This window comes from Pyrus communis, chromosome 11 (assembly GCF_041283825.1).
Source record: "Pyrus communis isolate YQ-2024b chromosome 11, ASM4128382v1, whole genome shotgun sequence".
Classification (NCBI taxonomy): domain Eukaryota; kingdom Viridiplantae; phylum Streptophyta; class Magnoliopsida; order Rosales; family Rosaceae; genus Pyrus; species Pyrus communis.
In genome coordinates this window covers 16,115,803-16,142,989 of record NC_142575.1, presented here as the reverse complement: position 1 = coordinate 16,142,989, position 27,187 = coordinate 16,115,803, and the positions used below count along the sequence as shown (strand labels likewise).

General features: G+C 37.3%; 2 protein-coding genes across 5 annotated transcripts; one reads left to right on the top strand and one right to left on the bottom strand.

Moving 5' to 3' along the window:
- Positions 1–4,358: 4,358 nt before the first annotated feature.
- LOC137743327 (Glyceraldehyde-3-phosphate dehydrogenase-like family protein) lies at positions 4,359–9,315 on the bottom strand. 3 transcript variants are annotated; one of them, XM_068483195.2, is made up of 12 exons: positions 9,028–9,315; positions 8,762–8,912; positions 8,579–8,656; positions 8,363–8,478; positions 8,093–8,146; positions 7,321–7,408; positions 7,124–7,216; positions 6,897–6,937; positions 6,676–6,729; positions 6,397–6,560; positions 5,141–5,210; positions 4,359–4,689 (listed from the first exon to the last, which is right to left on the bottom strand). In XM_068483195.2, exons 1-12 carry the CDS (start codon positions 9,124–9,126, stop codon positions 4,564–4,566), a joined length of 1,134 nt encoding a protein of 377 aa, XP_068339296.2. In that variant the 5' UTR covers positions 9,127–9,315; the 3' UTR covers positions 4,359–4,563. The 3 variants fall into 3 exon arrangements, with proteins under 3 accessions (XP_068339296.2, XP_068339297.2, XP_068339298.2); XM_068483196.2 differs by having other exon boundaries at positions 8,768–8,912; positions 9,028–9,258; XM_068483197.2 differs by lacking the exons at positions 4,359–4,689; positions 5,141–5,210 and adding an exon at positions 6,044–6,191 and having other exon boundaries at positions 9,028–9,259.
- Positions 9,316–14,434: 5,119 nt separating this feature from the next.
- MS3 (methionine synthase 3) lies at positions 14,435–19,307 on the top strand. Of its 2 annotated transcripts, none has more exons than XM_068482339.2 (12): positions 14,435–14,730; positions 15,060–15,413; positions 15,513–15,600; positions 15,700–15,827; positions 15,917–16,308; positions 16,391–16,554; positions 17,327–17,407; positions 17,499–17,665; positions 17,770–17,875; positions 17,983–18,233; positions 18,314–18,515; positions 18,749–19,307. In XM_068482339.2, the coding sequence occupies exons 1-12, from the start codon at positions 14,615–14,617 to the stop codon at positions 19,124–19,126; spliced, it is 2,427 nt and encodes an 808-aa protein (XP_068338440.2). In that variant the 5' UTR covers positions 14,435–14,614; the 3' UTR covers positions 19,127–19,307. The 2 variants fall into 2 exon arrangements, with proteins under 2 accessions (XP_068338440.2, XP_068338441.2); XM_068482340.2 differs by having other exon boundaries at positions 14,461–14,730; positions 15,004–15,413.
- Positions 19,308–27,187: the final 7,880 nt, after the last annotated feature.

The window sequence follows — 27,187 nt, the reverse complement described above, 5'->3', positions numbered from 1 at the left end:
ATTTTTCCAAAGATTATAGAAAATCAAATATGCACAATAAGCATGTGTTGATTTGTCCATTTTCAAAAAAGAAATCATTATCTTTCATGATCAAGCCTCTACGGCCCTTGACGAAATTCATCATCTCAATTCAAGAAATACGTCTCAGCGGCCCTTGAAGAAATGTTTCGTAAGAAATACGTCTCAGCGGCCCTTGAAGAAATGTTTCATTCAAGAAATACGCCTCTACGGCCCTTGAAGAAGCAAACTAATTCAAGATCAAGTCTCAACGACCCTTGAGTTAGAACATTCACATTGCAGGACTTGAAAACATGTTTCCTAAATGTGACAAACACATGCCTGCAACGCGCCTTGAAGTGGGGGCATTTGTAAACATGTAAATTTCGTTGCATACAAATGATGCATCACAAAGCTCCACATGGCATATGACTCATCACAAATGGACAAGTCATCAATGACATGTGGCACAAATCAAGCAAAGGAAGCTCAAAACTTCCCCAAAATTCGGCAAAAAGGGGGAAATATCCCTTAAAATCGGCAACCAAATTGCTCCCAAAATTGGAAAGAAAGCCCAAGGTATCTTCACAAAACAAGGAAGAATTGAAGATTGCTCACAAAATAGGCAACAATCCCTATAGATTTCGACCAAGCAAGGGAAATTGGCTGAAATTAAGACACAAAACATGCCTAAATTCTCCCATGGACAAATCAAGACACAAATCACGGCAAAATCCATCCAAAGGCATGGAATTAGAAGTCTATAAATACAAGGTCCTAGGACAAACAAAAGTTCGACAATTTCCACATTCAAGGGTCAAAATTCTCACAAAAGCAGAACCTCTGCCAAATCTTTAAAGACAAATGCGCTGCCAAAGCTCTCTTCGAAGAACGTACAACCAATGCCGAAGCTTTCTTTCTACTAAAGCCGAAGCATTCCCTTGAAGAATCAACAAGCACTTGTGCCAATTCCTTCAAGACTTTGTTGCAAGCTTAAAACTTGTAACGACGTTCGATTCAAGATCAAGTCGCCAAGACCCTTCGATCAACAAAATCCTACATCAACACTACCTTTGCCGCAATTTTGAGGTGAAGACCATCCAAGCGTTGTTTCAAGCTCAAAACTTGAAGCAATCGTTCAATCGTTTATCCGAGATCAAGTCATCGTGACCCTTGGATCAACAACCTACGCATCTACGTCAAATTTGAAGACTGAATCAAAGGAAAGTTGTAAACAAAGATTGTAACCCTACAAATTCATCAATATAAATCTACTTTGTTCATGTGTTCTCGTTTCATTCGTTACAAAATTTTCGTGTTTACAGTCACATTACTCATACCTAATGCCTTCATTTATACTAATCACGATGGGCTTTCTTGCCTTACAAGTAATAGAAAGCCTAAGAATTTTGATCTTCAAATCCTTTTGGAGTTACTACTCCAAGTTTATACAATCACACTAGTTATAAAATATTATTCACCACAAGTGCAAGATTAAAGCAAATGAACATCAGGTTTAGATAGAAAAACTCGGAATACAATACTATTTTGTAAACAACATTTGTGTACCACGTGATGTGCCAAGTGATGTGTGCATAGCACGTCAATTAATTAATTTATCTCATTGGATGTTAGTTCTACATATCATTTGCCACATCATGTGTTAAACAGATATGATACAAAAATGCAATCTCCGTAACATTACTCCTATATAAATTCAGTTAGTCCTCTACGCAAGGTGCCTATTACCTTTAATCATATACTAGGTGTTATGGTATTAGTTTTGGAACTTAATCTTCAAGTTCAATTTTATGACGCTAATTAAGAGAAAATAGAATTTGATTGGAAAATAAGAATCCCTCCAGTGTCTTTACCTCTAATTGCACAAATGATTCTTGAACTCGATCATATGTCGGTATTTACAATGGCTAGGTTGGCAATTATGCTGCCGATTAACTTGAAAGAATTAAAGAAGCTACTGTCATTGAGTGCCCGGGTAAAGTCATCAATATCCTCTACGGTGTTGTACAAGTGAGGACTCGCCTGTGCACTCGCACAGTCTCCTAAATGCCCATGAAGGGGTTGACCTTGAGCACAATGGTGACCTGATCGGATAGCCACTCCGTGCTGGAATTACATAAGTTAGCACCAGCTGCTATATTAAAGCTCACTCGTATTGTACAGTGGAGGAAATAAAATGCTGTTTTTTCTGATACCTGTTGGTCAAGAAAAGTAGCTAGATCAGTAGGGTGTATGTTCCTCTACGTTGAAAGAACAAAGAGCTTGCCGAAAGACGTGCCCTGAGGGGGCTGGACCATAAATACGAACATTGGGGACAGATTGAAGGCTCTCGTATAGATATTTAGCAAGAAAAGTACGTGAAAAAGAAGTGCAAAGAAGAGCATTTTAGTGTATAAGCATTACATAAACGGGTGATTTGGCTCCAATAGAATCCAACCCACCTCATAACCATATCTACCGAAAAACAAAGCCAAATGTAGAGCGCAGATAGAATAATTGTAGGCAGTTGCACATAGCCAAACAATTAAAGATCACTTTTACTACTACTTGTAGATCCTAGTTTCCTACATTTTCTTTGAGTATCCAAAGGGCAATCAATGTGAGATCGATATATTTTGAAATTGAATTCATAAGATGTATCAGTGCTGAATAATAACCAAAATGTAACATTCTACTTGTTATTTACAGTCTCGATATTCTTCCGAGTATGACTTGTCGTATTCAAATTCAGATATCAAGGTAACAACTTAAACGCAGAGACAGTTTGGACAATAACATTAACATGGTAACAAAGCTGCTCTCATCACTGCATTTAATTTAAACAAAAAGTTTTAAAATATGTTGGCGAGTTCACCAACCTAGATGGAGGAGGGTCTGCTGTAGGTGGAATGATAAAAAATACATCAGATATCATTTCCCCACCACCTACAAAAAGAGGTAAATTATTATAGTGAGCTTCAATCAATACACATAAGCCATTGCGCTCTGGATATAGATATACAAACCAACATAACACTCAAGAGACAGCCTTTAGAAAATAAAAATACCTAAAAATGCAGGCCTGGCAGACAAGATATCACTCTTTCCATATAAGAAACCGACGCCTGTAGGCCCACACATCTGAAGCATGTTCACTCTTTACTTCATGTACTTGCCCATAAGGTATTAGTACATAAGGCAGAATTCTAAGCTCCTAACCTTGCGAGAAGACGCAACAAGAAAGTCCGCGTTCAGATTCTGGACTATTGGCTGCGTTTGTTAGACCTCTTCAACTAGGACTGGCTGGATAGGGCTACTGTTTCATGTTTAAATGAGACTAGCCAGGTATCGTTTGGTATGCAGACGGGACGGGACGGGACAGGACGGAACAGAACGGAATGGGAGCAAAGATGCCCTCGGATGGAAATAAGGAGGAAGAAGGAGACGGAGAGATTATAATTTTGTGTTCCACGGATGTGGAACGAGTCGTTCCAGGGGGGTGAGGTGGAACCAAAATTCATTCAAAACTCATCCCGTGGAACAGCTCGTTCCACCCGTTTTAGGCGCACCAAACGTGGGACGGAACGCCTTGTCCCACTCTGTCCCGTCCCGTCCCACGTACCAAACGGTAAGGGCACCAAACACCGGATTCTTATTAAATAGTATTATTCGGTGGTAGCGGCGAGGCAGCTTGCATCTCAAGGGGTGGTGGTAGTGTTGACGTCCAGGGATGAGAAGAGGGGAAGGGCAGCAACATCAAAGCTCCACAAGTTGGGTCTGCCACCGGTTATCATCAATTCCTTGGCCAAGTTCGTCCACGCCACATTTGGGAGCCTTGATATTTTGGTAAGGCCAAGTAATTCAGCTTTTACCCCTCAAAGTTATCCGAAACACACAAAGGTTAAAATCAACACCCCACCTCGCTGCCCTTTATTGGGTACGAATGTCTCTTTGTTAAGTTGATGCGGCCTCACTATTTTAGAGATAGTTTGACATTGCCTCGCTGTTTTAGCAATGGTTTTATGCGTGCATTTGATGCCAGATTTATCATCTTTAATGGCAGATTTGCATCGGTCGCTTTTAGTTCTCATGGTACCCGTGTAAGAAATTGATCACCGAAAAACATCTTTTAGTTCTCATGATTTGTATCGATCGCTTTTAGTTCTCATGATTTGTATCGGTCGCTTTTAGTTCTCATGGCAGATTTATCATCTTTTATGGCAGATTTGTATCGAGCAATAAGAAATTGATCACCGAAAAACATGCACCCATCTGACACTTTCCCGTAACTCAGACCTTATCTTTTCCTAGTAACAAGATCATGATTTGTCGAGTTTCTTTGAAACAAAATTAGCAGTTGATAGTCTGAACCGTTGCGGCATTTCCTTGATGTAAGATTTTAACTGCCAAATGCATTGCTAAATCACCAAGTCCCCCATTATTAGCAAAATGCATCACTAAATTCTGGAAGGTGAGATCTCTAAAATCCCAGATGCATAACCTCATAAAGATACTAAACAATGTATCTGCATCGAGTTTCTCCGATGTAACGTACAGAAAAAGCGTTCAAGGAAATAAATCCTGAATATCAACGATATCAGCAAGGACACCAGCTGCTGTAGTATCATTGCCGGCTCCAGCTCCTTGAATCACCAGCGGTTGGTCTTTATAGCATCGACTGTAAACCTCCAACTGCAATTTCATAAACAGTTAAGAATTGCCAAACTTCATCTGTGCTATTAACGAAATGATCAATATACGCAAATTACTTTTAAGTAACTTTGATTTGCTGTCCAATTCCAATATATGCTAACTATTTGTCTTGGAACTTTGATCGTCAATTCAAGATTTGTTCCATAAATGGTCAAACTTCTCTATTTTATTGACCATTTCGTAGTGAAATCTATAATTTTGTCTCCCTCCTTATGTCTCCCAGGAACAAGTTGACAAAGAAATTTGATACATGACCTTGCTTTCCCGAATAATCTCATCCATGAAAACTCTAATACAAGACCTGAGGTGCAATTAATGAATTGCACGGTGTAAGGTTTATATCGCATGTCCACTTTATTTTCGTTTGTGCATTGTCGAAAAATATCTTTATTTAACTGTCAAAAGTAAATTTGTAAAGAAATGGGCTTACCACATTGTCACTTCCTCTCAGCCTTCCTAAAGCAGAATCCTTGGGAAGCTCTTGAATGCCAACTTCACAACTACCAAATGCTGGGATCAGTTAGTATCACACCATCTTTGTAAAGAAATGAGTTAGTGTATGATATGCAAAATCACAAGTGTAAAGTAGTAGAATGAGAGGATGTAACTCAAAATTCATAAAATTTTTACAGTACTGCATTCAAAAGATTGGTTATCATGATCATGACCATAAAGAACAGCAGAAATATACATATAATGCCCGCTTTCCACTTTGAAGGATCAAGAAGTCCTAAAGAGTTTTCAGAAGATGCATAAAGCCTCCTTTTAACATTTTCTGTTTCCTACCTTACTTCTTGTGTTGATCGTTTTAATATTCTCAGATGGAGTATGAGAATATAAAGAAGTTTGACTAGATGAAAGAGGATGAACAACTGCCTCTAAGCCATCTGTAAAGATGAATAAACAACTTGAAGTACATTTGTAGTGTATTCTTGACAAAGATGTGTTTATTACCCTGATCTACAACATCTTATTCCTTAGGGTAACCCAGCTTGGGGCAATGCCAACTGCTAGACAGACTACGTTGGCAAGCAACCAACCATGGGTCCACTAAGAAAGTTTGGCGTGGTCAGTTATGGTGAGATGCAATTTTTTTTTTCTTTTTTTTCTTTTTTTCTTTTTTTTTTTTTTTTTGTTAAAATAAGGATACAAAATTACCAAAATAAAAAGTTCTATACGTTGGCTTGCTTTCATCCATAAGCATTTATGTTCCCAATTCAGAACAAAATTGGAAAATCACCAAAAATACATTTGAACGCATTTATACATACGCAACACCTACCAATCTAGGTTTCATAAAATTGGTTCCGATGAATATTTCTCTCACCTGGATTCACACTGGACCCTCTTCTCTCTCCACGGAATACCAACAATACCATTATGGGGTGACTGTAAAATGAAGACACCGTCCTCAACAAGCGCCTTCATATTTTAACACAACTTACCAACCTAATTTGGAAGTCTAACAGAGTCTTTGTGACCTAATGAAAAAAAAATAGGTGCTTCGTAATCCAAACCATCCATTAACTGAATCCTAGTGCCTCACATATAGGGAACAATTGACCTTTGCTTATATGAACACATGCACACTGAAAAACTAAAAAACCAATGCAAACATGCATACACGCTAGAGAGAGTGCTTCTTTTAGCATATCGCATTTTGAACATAAATGTAGAAAAGAGTACCTTGAGTCCTCAATCACACAGACGTAACGTAGCACCTTCCCATCCAAAGAAGCCTTAGAGACTCTCTCTTGGATATTTTTATCGAGCAATAATAGCCCACTTCCCAGAAAGTCTTCAATAGACATTACACTAGGTGCCATTTCTTCAGGATACAAACTCTCAATCTAAACAATGAAATAGCAATCATAAAAGTAATAAAATATAAGTTCACAACATGAACGTAGGGACAAGTGTGATAAATCATATATATATATGACAAAAGCAGTAGATAGCACCAACCTTAATGTCATCCAAGTTAATGCGCTGACCAAGAAGCCTAGCTAGTATCAAAGCCTGTGTAAGATGGTATTAGAAATTTATGAGGTGTTGCTAGAGCTTCAACATCAAATCATTTATATTTTCATCATATCGTTCGAGTTTTCTTTCATATTATGATATTGTTGTTTGAACTTTCAGCTGATTAAAGTGAATTTAACACACACAAAAAACCATGTCCACACCTTTCTTGCAACATCCATCCCACTAAGGTCATCGCGTGGATCTGCAATTACGATATAGAGTCAAAAGTGACCACACTGACAAATGCTCACGAAGCTCAAGACATACTTCTTAGTCCTACAGTCCTACTTATATACAGTGGGAAATAATAACTCAATAAATAAAAGGGATAATATAAACTTCGGATGATCAATCCGTGATTTACTACAAAGTTAAAAACATTCAAAACCTGGTTCAGTGTAACCCAGGTTTTTAGCAGAACGAACAACTTGACTTAGTAGCTTTCCACCTTCAAGCTCACTCATTACATACCCCAATGTCCCTATCACATGTACATAAGATGAAACATATATCAGTACAAATACTCGGATACATGCAGGTGGCTTATGTTAAAAATGCAAGAAAGCCAAGGGAAAACTTTGGTACCACTCAAACTCCCGATAATGCGGTGGACAGGATCTCCAGATGACAGTATGCGATTTAAGGATGCTATGACAGGGAGGCCAGCACCAACCTACCAAATCTAAAATCAATTCAGGGGAAATTGCAAGAAAATGTACGTATATAGAGAGAAAGCACAGTAAAATTAGAGTAAACAATCAACACTACCAGTTATTAGAGTTTTATTCCACTAGAGCAAGTCATATGAATTACACATGTATGTATCATGCTGGACAGATGGTGTGTGCAAATGAACAAATGGGTGTCTATGACAGTAATTAGCTGCTACATAGGATGCAGAGGGTGACAACAACAACGAAATAAAAATGATGCAGGAGGAGGAAGAAAGGTAAAAAATGTGGGGCTTAAGGTAGTTTTCAATATAAAATCTTCTTTACATTTTCAGTTATGTACTATTGTTGCTCCTTTGAGCTACAGAACTGATCTAACTATAGTATTTCTTTTGTTATTTTGCATGAAATGGTTTTAAAAAAAACTATGGAATGAAGAGGCGACTGACTGTAATTTTCATAAGAAGTCAACAATAAGTTGGGGAAAATCGTGGATATGTTATGAGTAAACAAAAATTCTGAGGTTCAAATATCAATTGTGCTAAGAATCAGATTATAAGTCAAAATGATAGTAGACCATATAGATGAACAAGACTAAGCATTTCATCTCTAAACACACTCTACTTTTCATGTCCTGGTCATAATTCACAGCACACATCAATAACTGGAGCAAGAAGTGAACTCACAGTTGACTCATGACGAATGTGACGTGGGTGAGAAACTAATTTGTCATAGTCCTCCTGTAGGTGAAAATTGCATAATGCATCATTGGGTGGTGTGGAAGTTAAACTACCAGAAATCAGTGATATACAAGTAAAATGAACAAGAAAATAGCAGAACGAAGCCCTTTTGCCTCGTATTTACAGAATGAACATTTGCATTGATTGCCGTAAGAGTAAAATTTGTCACTATCAATATTTTCTTGGTATTAGAACATTATTGAAAAAGTTTAGTACCATTGTTGAAGTAAGAGGCTTCTTATTTGCCATGACAATGCAACAATCCAAATCCACCGCTTGGGTTAGTAAAGGAATAGTATCAGAACTGGCAGAGCAATCGACAAGTGCCAAACCTTTGAGAAACGAAAACAAAACAAAAATTTCAAACAAATGACGTTGAAATCGTTCATTTTGGTGAAAAGATTGCAAAAGATCATCACACACGCCACGAACCTGTTGATTTACCCAAGAATGCAGCAACATCTACAATCTTTTTGGTTGATTCCGAATTCGCGAATACCTGGAACTCACCTTTACAAAACAACAAATACTAAGCATACGAAACAAACACCAGCTAAAACAAAAGATCGAAAACCCAATTAATCATCTCATAATTTCACGGGGACGTGAAGTTACCATAACCACTGAGCGTGGAGAGAGAAGCGCCATTCGACTTGGCCCGGCAAACTTCCAATAAAAAGTCATCAGGCAGCTCCATGGTGAAAGCGTCGGATGCAACGAGTAAGGATTTACTGTCGCTTACTCCCACTACTCTCAGGTGGATTCCCTGCCCCGTACCCGCCCACATCAAGATTATCCCATCAATACCGCACATCAACAACAACAACAACCAGAGGCATTGAATTTGGAAGAATGATTGGGAAATGGAATGGAAGCAGTACCTGTTTGGCGTGAAGTGATCGGCAGGAGACAATGTGCTGGAGCAGCTGACGCCCAACGCCGCCGCAACCCATCAGAATCAGAGAGATGTTCTTGCTCATTGTTTTGCTTCTCTCTCCCAATGTTTGCTGTCGTGCTCCAATTCTACTTCTGCCCTTCCGGGTTTTGGTTTGATTGCGGCTCCTGGGTTTCGGAGGTGTTTCTAATTTGTCTGTTTACTGATTGGGAAATTTTATTTCCGCCGTTTAACCTAATTTAAACTTTAAATGTAAATGTGAAACGTATTTATTATCTTTTGTATAATATAAACTACATATTAATAGAACTGTGATTCCCAACCAAAAATCCTATAAAATTATCTTTTTAAGACTCTAATCAAAATTGAACAAAAACAAAAGATATGGACAATGATGTAATTTTACGGATAGATGATGTTTTTGAAGTTTTGAATCCTTCAATAAAGATATGAATCGATTTATGTAAGAGTTGACTTATTAGTTGATGTTAGAACAAATTTAATTAACCCGGAATTCACTATGTAATTGTAGCATGTAATTAGGAGTATAATTTCCAACTGTAATTAGTGTAGGATTCTTTCCACAACTCAATATAAGGAATAATAGAAACCTATATATATTGTAATATTTTTCACACATCAATACAAGATGTCATAATTATACATGGTATCACTCGTCTAGGTTTTTATTAGGTACTAGGGTTCCTCCCCTTCCCTTCTCTTGTTGTCCCAAACATAAAAAAATATTTACAAACAAAATAAATAAATAAAAAATAAAAATAAATAAATAAATAAAACTTCAGCTTGTCGTTCATATTTCTCCTCTCATGGCATCATCTTCTTATTCTCTTCCTGGTCAAACACTGCAAAATTCTTTAAGCTTTCTATCACCAACTATATTGTTTGGGTTTGTCAACTCAAAGCTTTTCTCATTGGTCATGACCTCTGGAAATACATCGACAGTTCATCTCCCTCTCCCCCACCCACCATTGCCAATCCTAAATACATTGAAGTCGACCTTCTCTTTCCTCCCAAAATTCCCAATCATGAGTATCTTCATTGGTATCAACAAGACAAACTGGTACTTAGCTATTTCATGAGTACTATGGATGTAAATTTCCGTTGTCTTCTCCTTTGACGAAAATGCACCTGCAAAATAATAACACCTAAGATTAAGGCCAAAAGCCTCATGCGCCCACAATGAATTTGCGGGGGGGGGGGGGGGGTGTTTGGCCGAAGAATCTTCGATACCAAAGTTATAATTCTGAAAACAATGTGTTTAGGAGTTTGTGGGTAGCAAATGGCTTAGCTTTTTAGTGGGATAATAGGTCTATTTATAGGGGAGTGGCAGGCCATATATGGTGTAATTGGAGAATAATTGCAAGATATTATGTGAGATAATATCTTGCAATTAACAAGGCAATTAATCCTAAATTAAATAGGAAAATTGGGAGTTACCTTTTGAATAAGAATTTGATGAGGAGTGATGAGAGAGATTTGAATAAATATCATTTTGATCACATTTGACTCTTCCTTGATTGAGCCGTTATTGTCCGTTGCATGCGTGTGGGAATTCCGGTGTGCCTTGAGGGTAATTTTGCCCTTTTTACCTAAAAGTCCACGTGTCGCCTTCATAATTTTCTTGATCATTTTTTGCTCCACAAGTACAACCTCTGAATCTTTACATTATCTCACTATTGGTTGTGCTACATCCTATACATTTTTCTCAAACCTCTGTTGCAAATGTAGCCACTGTGTGTTTGGATTTGTCCAAAGGCTCCAAGACCGCGGATATCTACATCCAAGAAGCCAAATTTATTGTTGATCAACTTGCTGAAATTAGTGAACCTATTTCTAATAAAGATCTCGTTATGTGTACTATTTGTGGACTTGGCCCTGATTACCAGATATTTATCACCACCTTGATCAATGGTCATTTTTCTTCCTTCATCGAGTTACGTTCCAAACCTTTGACCAACAAAATCCCCAAAATAATTATGGCGTTCATAAAGGACAAGCCCTTCTCATGGTGAATCCCCTATCATATACGAATTCTCAGCCTAATAGTGGTCATGGCAACTCTAGCTGTGGTGGTGGAGGCAGGCGTGAAGGCTGGTGTGGTTCATGGGATTGGCAAAGGTCGGGTAGTAGATGTCACTGACCGGACTTCAATCTAGAATTTGATTGGCCCGACCCACCGCACTGGGCAAACTTGGATCTAGGTGAGCTCCTTTCTTATTCAATAAAAAAGAAGCTTTGCCTGGATACGCCCTTTCGCGATTTTTGACAACAATGAAAGACTAACTTCAAGAGAGATCATAGGTCTTAGACTAACTTCAATCGACAGCAGTAAGCCTATGTGGCCCAGCTCAGCAACATCTATCAATAGCTATTGCATGCACAACCGCCACAGTACTTCAACATGGGTTTAGCGAAGAATTATCCCTAAAATGCCTAGCCCACTTTCTTGCCTCTGCAGCCCTGTAGTCCAGCCAACTCCCATGCCTAATGCACTTCTCAGCCCACTACAACAACCTTCATCCTTAGCCCAGCTTGGTGCTACGACTGTAACACCTCTCAAGATACCCAACAAACATGTCCACATCGTTACAATGGGATTGACCAGGCCCCACCCTTCGCTAAAGCCCAATTTACCTAGCAACCGGAACTTGTTTGGTATCTTGACACCGGTGATACCCACCACATGATGGGTCAATCATCTTGTTCCTCATATGCATCCATATGTCGGTCCTTCTAATGTTTACTTGGATAATGGTGATGCTAGGAACATTACCCATACCGGTACCATTCCTCTTTCTTTTGGTTCTAATTTTACTCTTCGAAATACCTTTTTTTTTCCTGACCTTCCTAAAAAATCTTTTCTATGTTGCTCGTTTCACCCAAGACAATTCAATATTCTTGGTCTTTGTTCCTAATTTTTATCAAATATATAACTTACTTACCTGCGTGTTGTTGTTTCAAGGCCTCTGCAAAGATAAGTTTTATTCATTGTCTCTCTCTTCCACCATCTTTGTTGTCCCTCAAGCCTATACCGCCGTCTCTTCCACCACCTGGCACCAACATCTTGGTCTTCCATCGTTATCAGTCATGTCACATCTTTGTTCTAGTTTACGTCCTACTATCAAAGTTGATAAATCTTTTTCTACCGATTGTGCCCTTAGCAAGTCTACCCAATTATTCTTTTTATAATAGTAACAATAATAGGGAATTGTTATTAGCACTCCAAAAATCTCATTCTACACTCCTCACAAGTATATTTTTCTTTCTAATAATAAAAAGTTTAGAGTGCCAAATGAGATTTTTGGAGTGCTAATAATAATAATAATAATAATAATATTTGTGGTTCTTCCTTTTATATATATATATATATATATATAATTCATTATGATGTGTAGATGTCTCTAGTTCCTTCTATTAGTGGTTTTCATTACTATGTACTCTATAATGACGATTTTTCCTGTTATTCCTGGATTTATCCTATGAAACGAAAATCTAAGGTCTTTGATCACTTTAAAACCTTTGTTTCCATGATTCATAACCTGTTTCATGCCACTATTATAGTTCTCCAAGTGATAGTGGTACCGAATATGTCAATCCATCCTTTTCTACCTTTTGTCATGAGCACGGCATCTAATATTGGTATTCTTGCCCCCACACTCCACAGCAAAATGGGCTTTCTGAACGAAAATATCACAACATTGCCACCCTTATTCACTATCTTCTCCACACAGCCGACTTACATCACACCTTGTGGGTTGAAGTGGCTCTTACTGCAGCTCACCTTATTAATCTTCTTCCCACACCTGTTTTAGATTGGACCACTCCTTATCAAGTTCTTTTTGGTCATCTTCCCACTTGTTCCCATCTTCGCATTTTTGGTTATCTTTATTTTCCTCATCTTCAACCGTATGTTGCTCACAAGTTAGAGAGTCGTTCTAAACCCTGTGTCTTTCTAGGTTATACTTCTCATCATAAAGGTTACCATTCTATTGATCCCTCCACTGGTCATATCTATGTGTCACGTCTTGTCACTTTCAACAAGTTTCCTTTTCCTTATAATGTTTCGTAGGTCTCACTCTCTTCGGATAATACAAATTCCAATTACACAGGCCACCTTACCCAACTATTATGGAAGCCCATTCCGCTGAGCAGTCGTATTTAGTTGCTTGGAGTTTCAGGGGTGCTGAGCTGCGTGTGAGAGTATTTGAGAAGCATGTCTATTTAATGAGAGCAATATTTTCTTTTTTGAGCATAAGTCCACGTGTTCCCTCTATGATTTTTGGAATTATTTTAAGCTCTACAATATATATAGTTCCTGTGTTTTTTAAAACTGCATTCAGCATGGGTGCTTTGTTGGGAGCTATTACTTTTTTGGAAAAACATACATATGAAAACCTTTGCTTCTAGTGTTCAATCAAATTAAAATAAGCATATAGACTTCAAGTTAATTTTTAAGAGAATTAGATTTTCAAGTTAAAGATTAGGAATTGTGCGTGTGTTTTGTTGGTGTTTAAGGGCAAATTGGTAATAAACGTGAATTTTTTTGGGGGGCATAGATTAAAATTGGTGTGGACTTAGATAAATGGTGGTGTTTAAATTAAACAAAAAGGAAAAATTTTGAAATATTATATAAACTTATACACTTCTTTCTATTTGTCATATGAACTCAATTTTTAAGCAAATTTAGGAGAATTAATTACTATTCATATGATCTAATATTCTAGTGGACAGAGTTTTAGGTGTTTACGCATGCGTCTTGAGTTCTAAACTCTCCCATTGCATAAATTATTGTAATAATTTCAAACGCTTCCTTAATAACAATAATTTAAAAAATTATGAAATAATCAATTTTTCAAATTCATAAATTTCGTTGTTTTAAAATTCTTTAATAATGATAAACTATGTTTCACATTTTTTTCTAACATATCAAAAGTATTATTTCATTGTCTGACCATGTTCAACTTCAAAGACACTAGGAATTTGAAAAGATTTTTTATAGTTCACAATATTTTGTTTTCGGAAAAAGTAATGGACATTAAAGGACGATCTAAAATTTCAACTGATTGGCAAGCACATGTGTAAAATAACACTAAGGACAAATTATGTCCGAAACAGATAACTTATTTTTGATGAAAAAACTTATTGTAATTAAAGTGAAATGACAAATAGGATTTCAAAAAATTAATATAAAACAATATGAAATGGTTCAAATATTATAGCTAAATTCATAAATTTAGTCACTCAGAATTATAGTTTGATGATATTTTTTTCATTTGGAAGTGAGAAGTCTTAAGTTTGAATGTTCTGGATAGCGAATTCAATACCAAATTAGGATGTCTATTATATTTCTTAATCAAAATCTTCTTCCCTTCAATGTAAAAAGATCAATGTACTAAAAAAAAAAAAAATATTCATAAATTTAAACCTTCGCCACCCCAAAAGCACCACTGTGCACGGCGTCGCCACCTTGAATCCCTCCAACTCCCACAATAAAAAAAAACCATATAGAACCCATCCTTTCATAATCCAGAGACAATTTTGAGCTTACAAAAATGAACCAAGTGTCGTCAATTAGTTTTGGGTCTTATGGCTCTCTCTATTTCTCAGTTAAGCGTCCCGCTTTTCTTCGCTGTACCCACCACCTCCATTTCCACACTACCTCTACCAGGTATTTACACTCTCCTTTTCTGGGTTTTCCATTTCTCTCGTTTCATAGCTTTTTCTGTATTTTTTTTTGTTTGTTTTTGTAGTCTTTTTCTATCTTATGATGGGTTTGTTTGCAAATTAATGAAGAAAACACTGGAATTTTTTTTTTAATTTATGGCTTGTAACTGTGATATCTGTCAGTGTTTTTCTTTCCACTTTGATTGTTTGAATAGACTTTGATAGGAAGGACCATATGCAAATGGGTCTTTTCTGTTGCTCTTTTGGTTTATGTTAGCAACCCAAATAGGTGAACTTTACTTTGTTTGATGACATATGGATACGGCGGAACAGAGCGGTGGCCTCCCACATTGTTGGTCTTCCCCGCATAGGACCGAAAAGAGAGCTCAAGTTTGCCTTGGAATCTTTCTGGGATGGGAAGAGCAGTGCCGAAGAATTGCAAAAGGCGGCTGCAGGTCTTAGGTCCAGCATTTGGAAGCAGCTGGCTGATGCTGGTATTCAGTATATTCCAAGCAACACCTTCTCGTACTATGATCAGATGTTAGACACCACAGCCATGCTTGGGGCTGTACCCCCTAGGTATGGTTGGAAACACAGCGAGATTGGCTTCGAGACCTACTTTTCCATGGCTAGGGGAAATGTAAATGTTCCTGCTATGGAAATGACCAAGTGGTTTGACACCAACTAGTAAGTGATTAGTTATGCATCTCGTAGTATTTCAATGAGTTTTGGTTTGTGTTTATAAATTTTCTTAATGGAACATGTACCGCCTGTCCTTTTGTGCAGCCATTACATTGTCCCTGAATTGGGCCCACATATTAGGTTCTCTTATGCATCGCACAAGGGAGTGGATGAATTCAAGGAAGCCAAGGCTGTAAGTATTCCTCAATTGCAATATCGTCTTGCCTTTTGTTCCAAGTTCTTTTGTTTGAATTGTTGACTCATTTATAGTTGGTTACAACTTGCAATGCAGCTTGGAGTGGATACAATTCCCGTCCTTATAGGACCTGTATCCTACTTGTTGCTATCAAAACCAGCAAGGGGTATTGAACAATCCTTTCCCCCCCTCTCCCTACTTCGCTATATTCTTCCAGTTTACAAGTAACTGACTTTACCTTTTCTAAAATATTTATTTGTTTGTATGTTGCCCGTGATTGAAATTATCTCTACTAATGATTAAAACCATGCAGGGAGGTTATGGCTGAACTAAAGGCAGCTGGTGCTACCTGGGTCCAGTTTGATGAGCCTGCCCTTGTATTGGATCTCGATGCTAATCAATTGGAAGCATTTACTCATACGTACTCGGAACTAGAGTCATCTTTCTCTGGTTTAAATGTTCTGATTGAGACATACTTTTCTGATGTTACTGCTGAAGCGTACAAAACAATTACCTCTTTGAAGGGTGTTACTGGTTATGGGTTTGACCTGGTTCGTGGAGCAAAGACCCTTGATCTGATTAAGGGTGGATTTCCTATTGGAAAACACCTTTTTGCTGGAGTGGTTGATGGAAGGAATATATGGGCCAATGATCTTGCATCCTCCGTCAATATCCTGCAGGCTCTTGAAAGCATTGTTGGAAAAGGTCTTATTCATAAGCGCATTCTTTTATAAGAGAAGGATTTTCATTTGGCTGCATAATCTGATCCAATATGATTTTTTGACAGACAAAATTGTGGTTTCAACATCCTGCTCCCTTCTCCACACTGCAGTTGATTTAGAGAACGAGACTAACTTGGATAAAGATATTAAACCATGGTTTGCATTTGCAGCCCAAAAAGTTATTGAAGTAAATGCCTTGGCTAAAGCATTGTCCGGACAGAAGGATGAGGTAGTTATATAATATCTATTTTTTATCTGAGACATCCACAAATTAGAACTTTAATTTGGATGAGGACTATTTCTTATACATCCATCTAATAATTACTAATTATTAGTCTTAATTTATTCTTAGAACTTTCATAAATCCCGAATAACACCTAGCAACTGTCATTACTACCCCAATTCAGTATTAATGTTTGTGAACCTTTAGTCTCATTGAATCCTTCTGTCACAAATTTCCCCAACTAAATTAATAAGGTGAATTATTGTTGGAAGCCTAATTTAAGTATATATGTATGATCTAATTCATATGACTCCTATACATAAATTTAAAAAACTCTTTCCACATTATTATAATTGTCTCCTTTGGTCAAAGATTTCTGTTGCTCATATCCTAGAAGATCATTATTTGTGTACCCTCATGCCTCTGTGCATGAAGTACAGAATTCAACCAGTAAATGTCATCTGTTCTTGCTTTACTTTTGATCCAGTAGCGTTTTGAAGTTGAAGTGTTTGACCGATAACTTTTATGTGCAATATTTAATGTTTGTTTATCTACAATGTTGTTGCCATTGTTCCATCTAGAAGCAGGTAACTTAATGGACCTTAAAATTGACCCTGATCAGTGTACTTGAATTCCTATTATATATAAAATCTGTATGATCAGGGGGAGAAAATATGTATGATTCTGTGTTAAGGAAACGTTTTTGTAATTCTTCAAAGCTTTCTTGAGGATATTTTGGTTAGTATTTTTGATCTTGTCACTACCAATTCATTTCCAGGCATTTTTCACTGCCAATGCTGCAGCTCAAGCTTCAAGAAAATCCTCCCCCATAGTGATGAATGAGGCTGTGCAAAAGGCTGTAAGTTTTTGAGTTTTTTATGTTTAAATGTCTTAAATTGACATGCAGTGATTATCTTTCACTTATTGGAGTATCATTCTTTCTTGCACAGGTTGCTGCTCTGAAGGGCTCTGACCACTGCCGACCCACAAATGTGAGTACAAGGCTGGATGCTCAGCAAAAGAAGCTGAACCTTCCAATTCTTCCAACAACAACCATTGGATCTTTCCCTCAAACAATGGATCTTAGAAGAGTGCGCCGGGAATACAAGGATAAAAAGTTAGCATACTTGTCTGGAAGTTTGTGTTGCCGCATACTCTGTTATTTTCTTATTAATTTTTAATCTGACAGTAGATACTAAACCAATCACTATATCTTCCTAGAATCTCTGAGGAAGATTATGTCAATGCAATGAAGGAAGAAATTAACAAAGTTGTCAAGCTTCAGGAAGAGCTGGACATTGATGTATTGGTGCACGGAGAGCCCGAGGTGAGTTCCCTAGATCGAATGCTTATTCGCTCATATAGGCCATGTTTTTGTTGTAAAAGGAGGGTTTTTGATTCTTGATTATATTTGCCAATGACTTACCAACCCAGAGGAATGACATGGTTGAGTACTTTGGAGAGCAATTATCTGGTTTTGCGTTTACTTCCAATGGGTGGGTCCAATCTTACGGTTCTCGCTGTGTAAAGCCACCTATTATCTATGGTGATGTGAGTCGCCCAGATCCCATGACGGTTTTCTGGTCATCACTAGCCCAGGGAATGACAAAGAGACCTATGAAGGGAATGCTCACTGGACCTGTCACCCTTATGAACTGGTCTTTTGTGAGAAATGACCAGCCCAGGTAAAAGTACAAGCACATTGATTTCATGTAATTTTTCGTTTTTTATTCTTTCTAGTGTTTAACACGATGTATGCTTTCAGATTCGAGACCTGCTATCAGATTGCTTTGGCCATGAAGGATGAGGTTGAGGATCTTGAGAAAGCGGGAATTACTGTGATCCAGATTGATGAGCCTGCTCTAAGAGAAGGTTTGCCTTTGAGGAAGGCCGAGCAGTCTCTCTATCTTGACTGGGCTGTTCACTCCTTCAGGATAACTAACTGTAGTGTTCAGGATACTACTCAGGTTCCTTTTCACTTCTCTACCATTTATTCCTGTCTGTAAATCAATAGTTCCGATCATATTTTAATAGACTTCAATACTAGATCTTATAAGTGCTTTGACTAAAGACATTATGTATCAAAGAAACGAATACAAAGAGATGACTTCCAGAAACGAAAGACTGAATGCATATTAACTAGCATGAATGGGCCTACTTAATGTCGGAGTGTAATGCTTGGACTTATTGTATTGGACAGATCCACACCCACATGTGCTACTCAAATTTCAATGACATAATTCACTCAATCATTGACATGGATGCGGATGTGATCACAATCGAGAACTCCAAATCGGATGAGAGACTGCTCTCGGTCCTCCCTGAGGGACTGAAGTTTGGTTCTGGCATTGGTCCTGGTGTCTATGATGTGCACTCACCAAGGATCCCGTCAGACACGGAACTCAGTGTCAAAATTGAGAATATTGTTAAGGTCCTTGAGAAGAACATCATCTGGGTTAACCCCGACTGTGGTCTCAAGACACGCAAATACTCTGAAGTCCAGCCTGCCCTCAACAACATGGTTACTGCTGCCAAGTACAATCGGAAGATGTTGGGCATTCAGGCAAGTAACGGGTGAGCTGAGGGCCCATTTTGGTTTCAGCTTTGAGACGGGAAATTTTGTCTCTTTTGTTGAGTTTTTCCGTTTATGTCTGCTCTGTTGCCGTTTATCATCTTTATATCTCCATATGCTCTCTGTATTTTCTTTTCTCCTTTATATTTACATTTTTGCACATAAAAATCGTTACGTTTTGATGCCAGCAGATTTTCTCTTTGTTCAAATGTACCTGTCATATTGGTAGATATGCAGTGAATCGTTTGCTTGTAACGCTGCGATTATGCGATTCAAGTATATTAGGAGCACGTTTGCACTCAATAGAGGGGAACCAGTCGAAAGCAAATCCGTAGCGCTTCTAACTTTTCTGTTTGGAATTTGTGGGCAATAACACTAAAAGCTGTCGACAAAAAAATAAAACAAAAATTTCACAAATTATCAAAATAAAATTCAGCAACAAATTGCCAATGAAAAGCACACGTTTCATAAACAATCAAAATTAAAAGCAGGAAAGAGTGAGAGTAATGTATCAGGCCGATGTCCGACTTGTCATGGAGAGCTTCAGTCACTGATTCTGGCAACTTGGCTGAAAGAGCTTCGAGAGAAAAATAGGCATTATCGCAACTATCTTGAGAAGTGAATTTCACATCCACAACTAAAATTTCAAAACCCACCACAGAAGCACCATATGAAAACAACAAAGAAGAAATTTAGTCAACTTTTCCATAAAATGAGAATCCACCCATAGACGGGCATTCCTTAAACAAAGTTATTTTCTGATCATTAGTATCCTAACCAAAGCAATTTTCAACTTGATAGGAGCATATTTATTCGACTTTGTTATCTTATTTTTTTGTATTTACTTCGTTAATTTCCATTTTTATTTTGGTAGTTTATGTTATTTTCGTATTATTGTAGGTCCAGTTGGTAAAGATGACAATAAATAGTCAAATGGAGCAATTTGGAGCAGTTTTGGACTTGGATTGGATAGCATGCGTGGATAGCATATGGGCTGGACGTTTTTGGTGTTTAAATGGTGCTAGATATATGCTAAAATCTGGAGAAATTAAAGTTGAGGCTTGAAAGGCAAAGAATTAGACAAGAATAGGGAATCCTAGTTGGAGAGGAAGATTATCTAATCCTGTCTTATCTTATCTTATCTTATCTTATCTCCAGTTGCAAGAAGGAATCCTAATCATATTACAACACTTTCTACCTGATTTTTAGAGTCCTAAAATAACTCAAAAACGTCAAAACCCTTTCCTCCTTGGATTCAGCCATTTCCCCCTATATATATGAAGTTCCTGCAGAGATTAAGAGTGTGCCATGCCTACCATTCATCCATTGAAGTTGCTGGAATTTTCAAAGTTCTTTCTATCTTTATTTTAAGTTTCAATGGTTATTTTAGATTGCTTTTCAGTTATGATGAACATGTGTAACTAAGTTTCTTTTTAGTTAGAGGTGAATTTGAAGCCATGATCATATGTTTTATATAAATTGATTACATCTAGTTACTTTTTCATAAAACATGAATGCGATTTACTTATCTGCTTTATAGAGAACTTATTCTTGTATGTTTATTAAGGGGGTGCACACTTAGTTTGCATGCAGGGATTTAATGCTAGAATATAAGAGAATTTCACCTACGTTATGAACTTATATTTGCAAGTAGTAAAAGTCACTAGTCATGATTGAGTTAAGTAAATTCTTGGCAGGAGTATCATGCTTTTCATAGTTACGAATGCTTCGTCAATGCTTACGATTTTCACAGAACTTAATGATCTTCGAGATGTATCTCTATCATGCCTTTCATAGTTAGGGAACTTGAGGAGAATAGTTTGATTGTGTCGCTGAGTCCAATTCAATGAACCTAGGAAAATCTGAGTTAATTTGTGTAGTTCACAGTTAATTTGGGGCATTATCATTCATGGTTTATAGAAATAATAACTGGAAATCGATTTGTATGCATATGTTTCATGTGTGGAGAACAATCCTCTAGCTAGCCTTTCACCTATATCTCGTACAAGACCTAATTCTTTTGCTGCAATTTACATTTTTTTTTTGTTAAAATTCGTCCAAAAATCCCCCTTAATTCTTATTTTGTGTTAATCTAGCTTAGTTTTCAAGTTTTAAGTTTAATTTGTGCTGATTAGCATCCCTTCTAATCTCCGGAATAGAACGATCCCTACTTATTCATACTACGATTACATAATTTGTAAGGTTTAATTTGTGTGTTAGTTTCTATCACATCAAATTTTGGCGCCGTTGCCGGGGATTAGTAAAATTGCTAATCATTCTGTTTTTTGTTTATTTTTCTTTTGATATTTGATTTTGTTTTATTTCTTTGATTTCAGATACTAAAGAAGCAAGACATGGCAATTGCTAATCTACAAGCTCAAATGGCGAATCTTACTTCTTTTATGTCACAATATATCAAAAGGTCCAGAATGCAAAGAGTGGGTACATTTGGTGTGTCCTATAGGCAAGGATATCAAACTAATCAACATCCTCAATTAATTGAGAATGGAGGTTGGGATAGTATCAATGCTTGGGGTTATCTTGGCCATAATCAATCAAGGAACAACTTGTTTTCCAACACTTACAATTCAGGTAGGAGTGATCATTCAAATTTTATGTGGAGGGAACCTCAACAAGTTCAACAAGAAGGATATTGACAGCCATATGAGGAGTTTTATTCAAGACTTTTGCAGCTACCACAGCCTCCACAACAATCCCAACCAAATTTAGGTTCGTCAATGGATTATGATAAAATTCTTCAAACACTAACTTCTTTGACTCAAGGTTTACAAGACCAAGCTAAAGAGATGGGGGACGTGAATAATCAAAGTGGACAGATCACAAAATTCATGGGACAAATTCGAGAATAAAGCGAACTTTCCAAGTCAACGAGTGTTAATTTGATGTTAGATTTTGAAATCGCTGAAGCGATCACTTTGAGAAGTGGTATGGAGGTTACAGGTGATTTGAAGGTGTCTAACCATAGCCTAGAAGTAGACAAAGAGGAGCTATCCGAAGAGGATGAGGAAGACTCAGCCATGGCAAGCTTAGAAGAAGTTTTGCCGCAGCATCCAATCATCCCCAATCCTAGTGCCGCAACCACTCTAGCTCCACCACCATCCAATTCTAGTAAGGTTGTTCCGAATTCAATTCTTTCTAACCTTATTCCACCAAATGTCCCTTTCCTTTGCAAGTTTTTGCAAGCCAAGAAATAAGAGAGAGAGGAAGACATCTTTGAAACCTTTCTAAAGGTGCAAGTTAATATCCCGATTCTTGATACAGTAAAGCGAGTTCCAGAATGTGCTAAATTTTTTAAAAAGGTTTGTACAACAAGAAGAAGGATTCAAGAGAAAGAAGTGGCTGGGAATATCTAGAATTCATCAAAGAGGATGTACTTGAGACAACCATCCCCGAAGAAGTTAGATTTTATGACACGGGACAAGTCACTGCCCTCACACCAAATCTGGCTGAGAGCAACATTCCTGAAACTTTCGAAGTAGTGTTTGTTCTTGAGTTCTTGTCGCAGCACATAGGTAAGCCACCTCCTCAAATTTCAATTTCGTTTTCTACTAACATGTTGATTTCAATGATTCAAGCACCCAATCTAGAATTTAAACAATTACCAGATCATTTCAAGTATCACCTTCGATTCAAAGATCAACTCCATGCCGCAGGCCATAGTGAGGATTAAATTGAGGTGTTGTCCGGCTAGAAGACGTTAAAGCAAACACTTATTGGGAGGCAACTGATAGGAGTAATATTCATGCGACTTAAATGGCTTGTTCTCGTGCATTTACGTTATGTTTCTTTAGTTATTTTAGTCCTTTATGCTTCTTTTGTGTGTTTTCAGGTTCTAAGGGCAAAGTATGCAAAATGATGCCTTTTGGAGCCTTTTGGAGCCTTTTGGAGCAAATTAGAGATTGGAATGGATATCATATGTTTGGAGCCAAGAGGATGGACGAAATTGAAGACTTGAAGTAGGAAAGTTAAATCCTAAAAGACCTCATGTTTGAGCATCATTGAAGACTCCTACGCATTTTAGAACACAGAAACAACATTCCTTGCAACCTTAGGACAATGTCGTGTGTTTCCTTGTGTCTCCCTTCCTTGCCATGCAAGGAAGGGCTTTGTTTCCTGTTTTAAACCATTTAAACACATTCATTCATCAAACCATCTCAGCCACATGCACTTATTCCTCCATCATTGCACCACAATCCCAACCATGCCATGCATAACACACCAACAACAACATTGCCGTGCATCCCATTCCATCTCCCACTCTTTAATCACATGCATTCCTATTCTTTAAATCAGCCACATGCATTCATATTCTCCTTTGCCGTGCATAATCTCTCATCATTGCAGGCACATTTCCAACCCACATGCACCCTTTATTCTTTCATCATTCCAGCCACTCCACATCCCTCACCAAGAAATCATTCAACACATGCATCCATAATCATTTCTCCAACCTTGCCGTGCACATCATCATAAACAATCAGCCATTCCACATGCACTTTAATCATTCAATCACACATCACCCATTCACCCTTTGCCGTGCACTCCCATCCCATTTCAGATTGCATTCCATTCATTCCAGCCAAGCCACATGCACTCCCTTTAATTAATTCAACCTAGCTGTCAAAACACATGCACATGCACCCATAATCATTCACACAAAGCAGCCACATGCATTCCCTTTTGCATTTCCAGATTTCCACCAACCTCATAGCTGTCATATTCCCTCTTTTTCACCTATAAATAAGCATCCATTGCAGCCACATTCTATTTCACTCTTCCATATTCAGAAAATCATCAAAACACCACCAGAAATCATCCCCTTGTGCCGTGAGTTCCCTATCAATCCAAACACCATCATTTCCTTCACCATTCCACAAAACCTATCATTCTACATCATCCATAATCCCCAAAACTCACCTTAGACCTTGTGCTACAACAAAGAGGAAGAGAAGCGGGCCTAAACGTTCATACAATTCAAGTTTGAGTTGTTGGAATGTTTAGGTGTTTCTTTTCCTTTGAATTCAATGTTTAATTTCAATTCTCTTTGTTTTGTACGTATGAGGAACTAAACCCCCCTTGGCTAGGGGGGATTCGAAATATATGTTTATGCTTGCATTTTGATTTGATTACTTCTAATTGCGTTTCATAAATTGTGAATTCAATTTGTTTAACTGTTTGATTGATAACTTATTTATGTATGTTTATTGAGAGTGCACGCTTAATTTTCATGCATGAATATGACGCTAGAATATAAGTGAGTTTCATCTAATAGTTACGAACTTATATTCACAAGTAGTGGAGGTTGCTTATAAACAATCGCGTTAAACGAATTCTTGGCATAAGTTTCATGCCTATTCCATAGTTATGAATGCCTAGTCGATGTTTATGATTTCCGTTGAACTTAATGATCTTTGTTGAATGTCTCTATCATGCGTATTCCATAGTTAGGGACTTTGATTAGGAATAATTTGGTTGTAATGCGTATTCCATTCAATCCAATGAATCTAGGGAAATCTGAAAGTTAATTTAAGCGTATCTAATTAACTTGGAGCATTGAGAATTCATGGTTTATTGAAATGCAATTGGAAATCGTTTTATTATGCAAATAAATAATAATAAGTGTCTACCCATATAATTTGAAAGATCCACACCAACGTTACCAGTTCACAATGAAGGACAACAATAACGCTTTTCCCCCATACAAAACGTAATAACAGTGAAATATGTAATGTAATACAAATGTACTAAGAGACTAAAGAAACCAAAATTTACACCTGAACATTGCTTTCTCGCATTAGAATTTCCCTTGCTTTCTCGCATAACATTCTCACCTACAATGAAGCAATGAAGAAACGATCATATACACATAGACGGTTCTGATACCAAAAGACAGGAGATAACTTCTTCTTCTTTTTCTTTTTTCTTTTTTTTTTAAATAGAAACCATTCTGGCTTAGTCCATTTCACATAGTTTTGTATATGTATGAGATAATTCACTTTGAAAAATACAACTGCCTTATCTTAAAGTGGCAATCGCTAAAATATTTATAGGAATCCAATCCATTTTTAAAATAAATGAGAAGCATGCTATAAGACAATTTGGTTCTTCACCTAACAAGTTCAAATTTCCAGATTAATGAGACTATAAGTATCCCCTCTTTTTATGCCATATCCAACTAATTTCATGTTATTCTGAAAATGGCCTATTTACCATTTCCCGTAAGATACAGATTATATCTTGTAGTAAATTTGGACGAAGTAAGGCATTTGATTTAAAATCACAATAAACAGAAGCAACATTACATCACTACAAACACAAATAAAAGTAACTTGCAGTCAATTAGGGTATATGATCTTTGCTTGCGGCATCTCTAACTATTCAGTTAGCGTCTTTCACTTAATGAATCACGCATTTTTCAAAGCATTACTAATAAATGAAATATTCCCCATTCGGTAGCTAAGAAACCAAAAAATGTATTCAACTTTTTTCCCTTGAGAAAATACACACAAAAATCCAAAAACATGTAACTCCGAAACATTAAACTCTCCAAGAGTTCCCAATCCGAGCAGGCTCTGAATTGGGTTGCTGAAGATGGTGATCAGGAAGGGTTTTGGAGGTGGGTTTGATCAGATCAAAGCCGAAGCCATCCCTCTCTCTCATAGTAGCTCTCTGTTCCTTTACCCCCAATGGCACAGCCTACCCCCATACTTCTCCCTTACTTTTTCTCCTCAAACCCATACCTCCTTCCCGAGAATCCTCTCCCCTACCCCATACTCCCCCATCTCTCATCTCCTCTTTCGATTCCCTTCCATCCCCTCCTCTCACATTCTCTATTTTGTCTTTCTTTTTCTATAAAAAAATTAATATAAAATGTTAACGTGGCTTAACCGTGACCGTTCAAATAGAAAAGGAGAAAAAAAAGGGGAGAGAATCCTACTCTCTCTCTTTGCAACTGACAGAATTGCAGAAAATACTTTGAGCCATCGAATCGACCTACCCCAACCCAAGGTACAAAAGGATGAAAATGACCCCTAATCATGTCCGTTGGATAAGATTTAAAGGGGTAAAAGAGTGATTTCGACTCTCTCCATAAGAGGGCACCCAACGGACAACATTACCCTCCTAAAGTTTAAAAATTACCCCCTCTTTCTCTATATCTCTATATCTCTCTGCGACGGCATAGGTTCAACAAAGATGAACAAAATGATGGGGAACAACCTAACCCCACTCCCTCTGAAACCCCAAGAACGAAATGACGACTCCACCCCTCTAACTTGCAATCCTCATCGTGTGATTTGAAGCCCAGATGGGCAGTCTCGTCATTTAGAGTCCCAAGGGGCTGACCTCACACCAACAAATGATAAAGACCAGGGACAACTTCATGAGCAGCCCAAAACAACTCAGTCACAATACCAGCCCAAATCTAATGGGTTTCTTGTAAATAAGGTGAAATCAAGGGGCAAACAATTGACTGTAGCTAATCTATAGTCAATTCACTCCTCAACTTTAGAATAGATAGCGGGTGAACTTAGAAATAAGAAAAGGAAAAGGAATCAGATCAACTACTCCTCCAATTGATGTAATTATTAGTTTTTAGGTTTGATTACGGTTCTTACGGAAAAGAAAATACTTCTCCAATTCCTTACACGTTAGTAAACACAAGCAAAAGTTTAGAAGTAAAACAATTCTCATGCCTATACTTTAGTAAATGCAGGAAACTTGAGAATCAAAATAATTCAAATTCTCATTCCATAAATCTCTTCTTTGGATTCATGAACATAGAAATTTAGAATTTCCGCATGAAAAAAAACTTGAAATTTGGGACCTCCAATTCTCAAGTTTAAATTTCATATAAATAGGTGTGTCTCCAAATTTTTATGAGTGAGAGTGAAAAGTAACAAATTCCGTATTCAAATTCCATTGTTCTTCTAGATTAACCAAACAAAAAAATTCAAAAATTAAAAAAAAACAAAAAAAATAATAAAATAATAAATCATCATTTCTATTTTCATCATTTTAAAATGAGTTTATATCACAAATAACACC

Excerpts from the sequence above, each read along its gene's own strand:
- LOC137743327 (XM_068483195.2), bottom strand. The coding sequence starts at position 9,126 with ATGAGCAAGAACATCTCTCTGATTCTGATGGGTTGCGGCGGCGTTGGG. Across the intron at positions 8,913-9,027 it reads GATCACTTCACGCCAAACAG|GGAATCCACCTGAGAGTAGT; the intron begins GTACTGCTTCCA and ends GGTACGGGGCAG. Across the intron at positions 8,479-8,578 it reads ATTCTTGGGTAAATCAACAG|GTTTGGCACTTGTCGATTGC; the intron begins GTTCGTGGCGTG and ends CGTTTCTCAAAG.
- MS3 (XM_068482339.2), top strand. The coding sequence starts at position 14,615 with ATGAACCAAGTGTCGTCAATTAGTTTTGGGTCTTATGGCTCTCTCTAT. Across the intron at positions 15,828-15,916 it reads TATATTCTTCCAGTTTACAA|GGAGGTTATGGCTGAACTAA; the intron begins GTAACTGACTTT and ends AAAACCATGCAG. Across the intron at positions 16,309-16,390 it reads TGAAAGCATTGTTGGAAAAG|ACAAAATTGTGGTTTCAACA; the intron begins GTCTTATTCATA and ends ATTTTTTGACAG.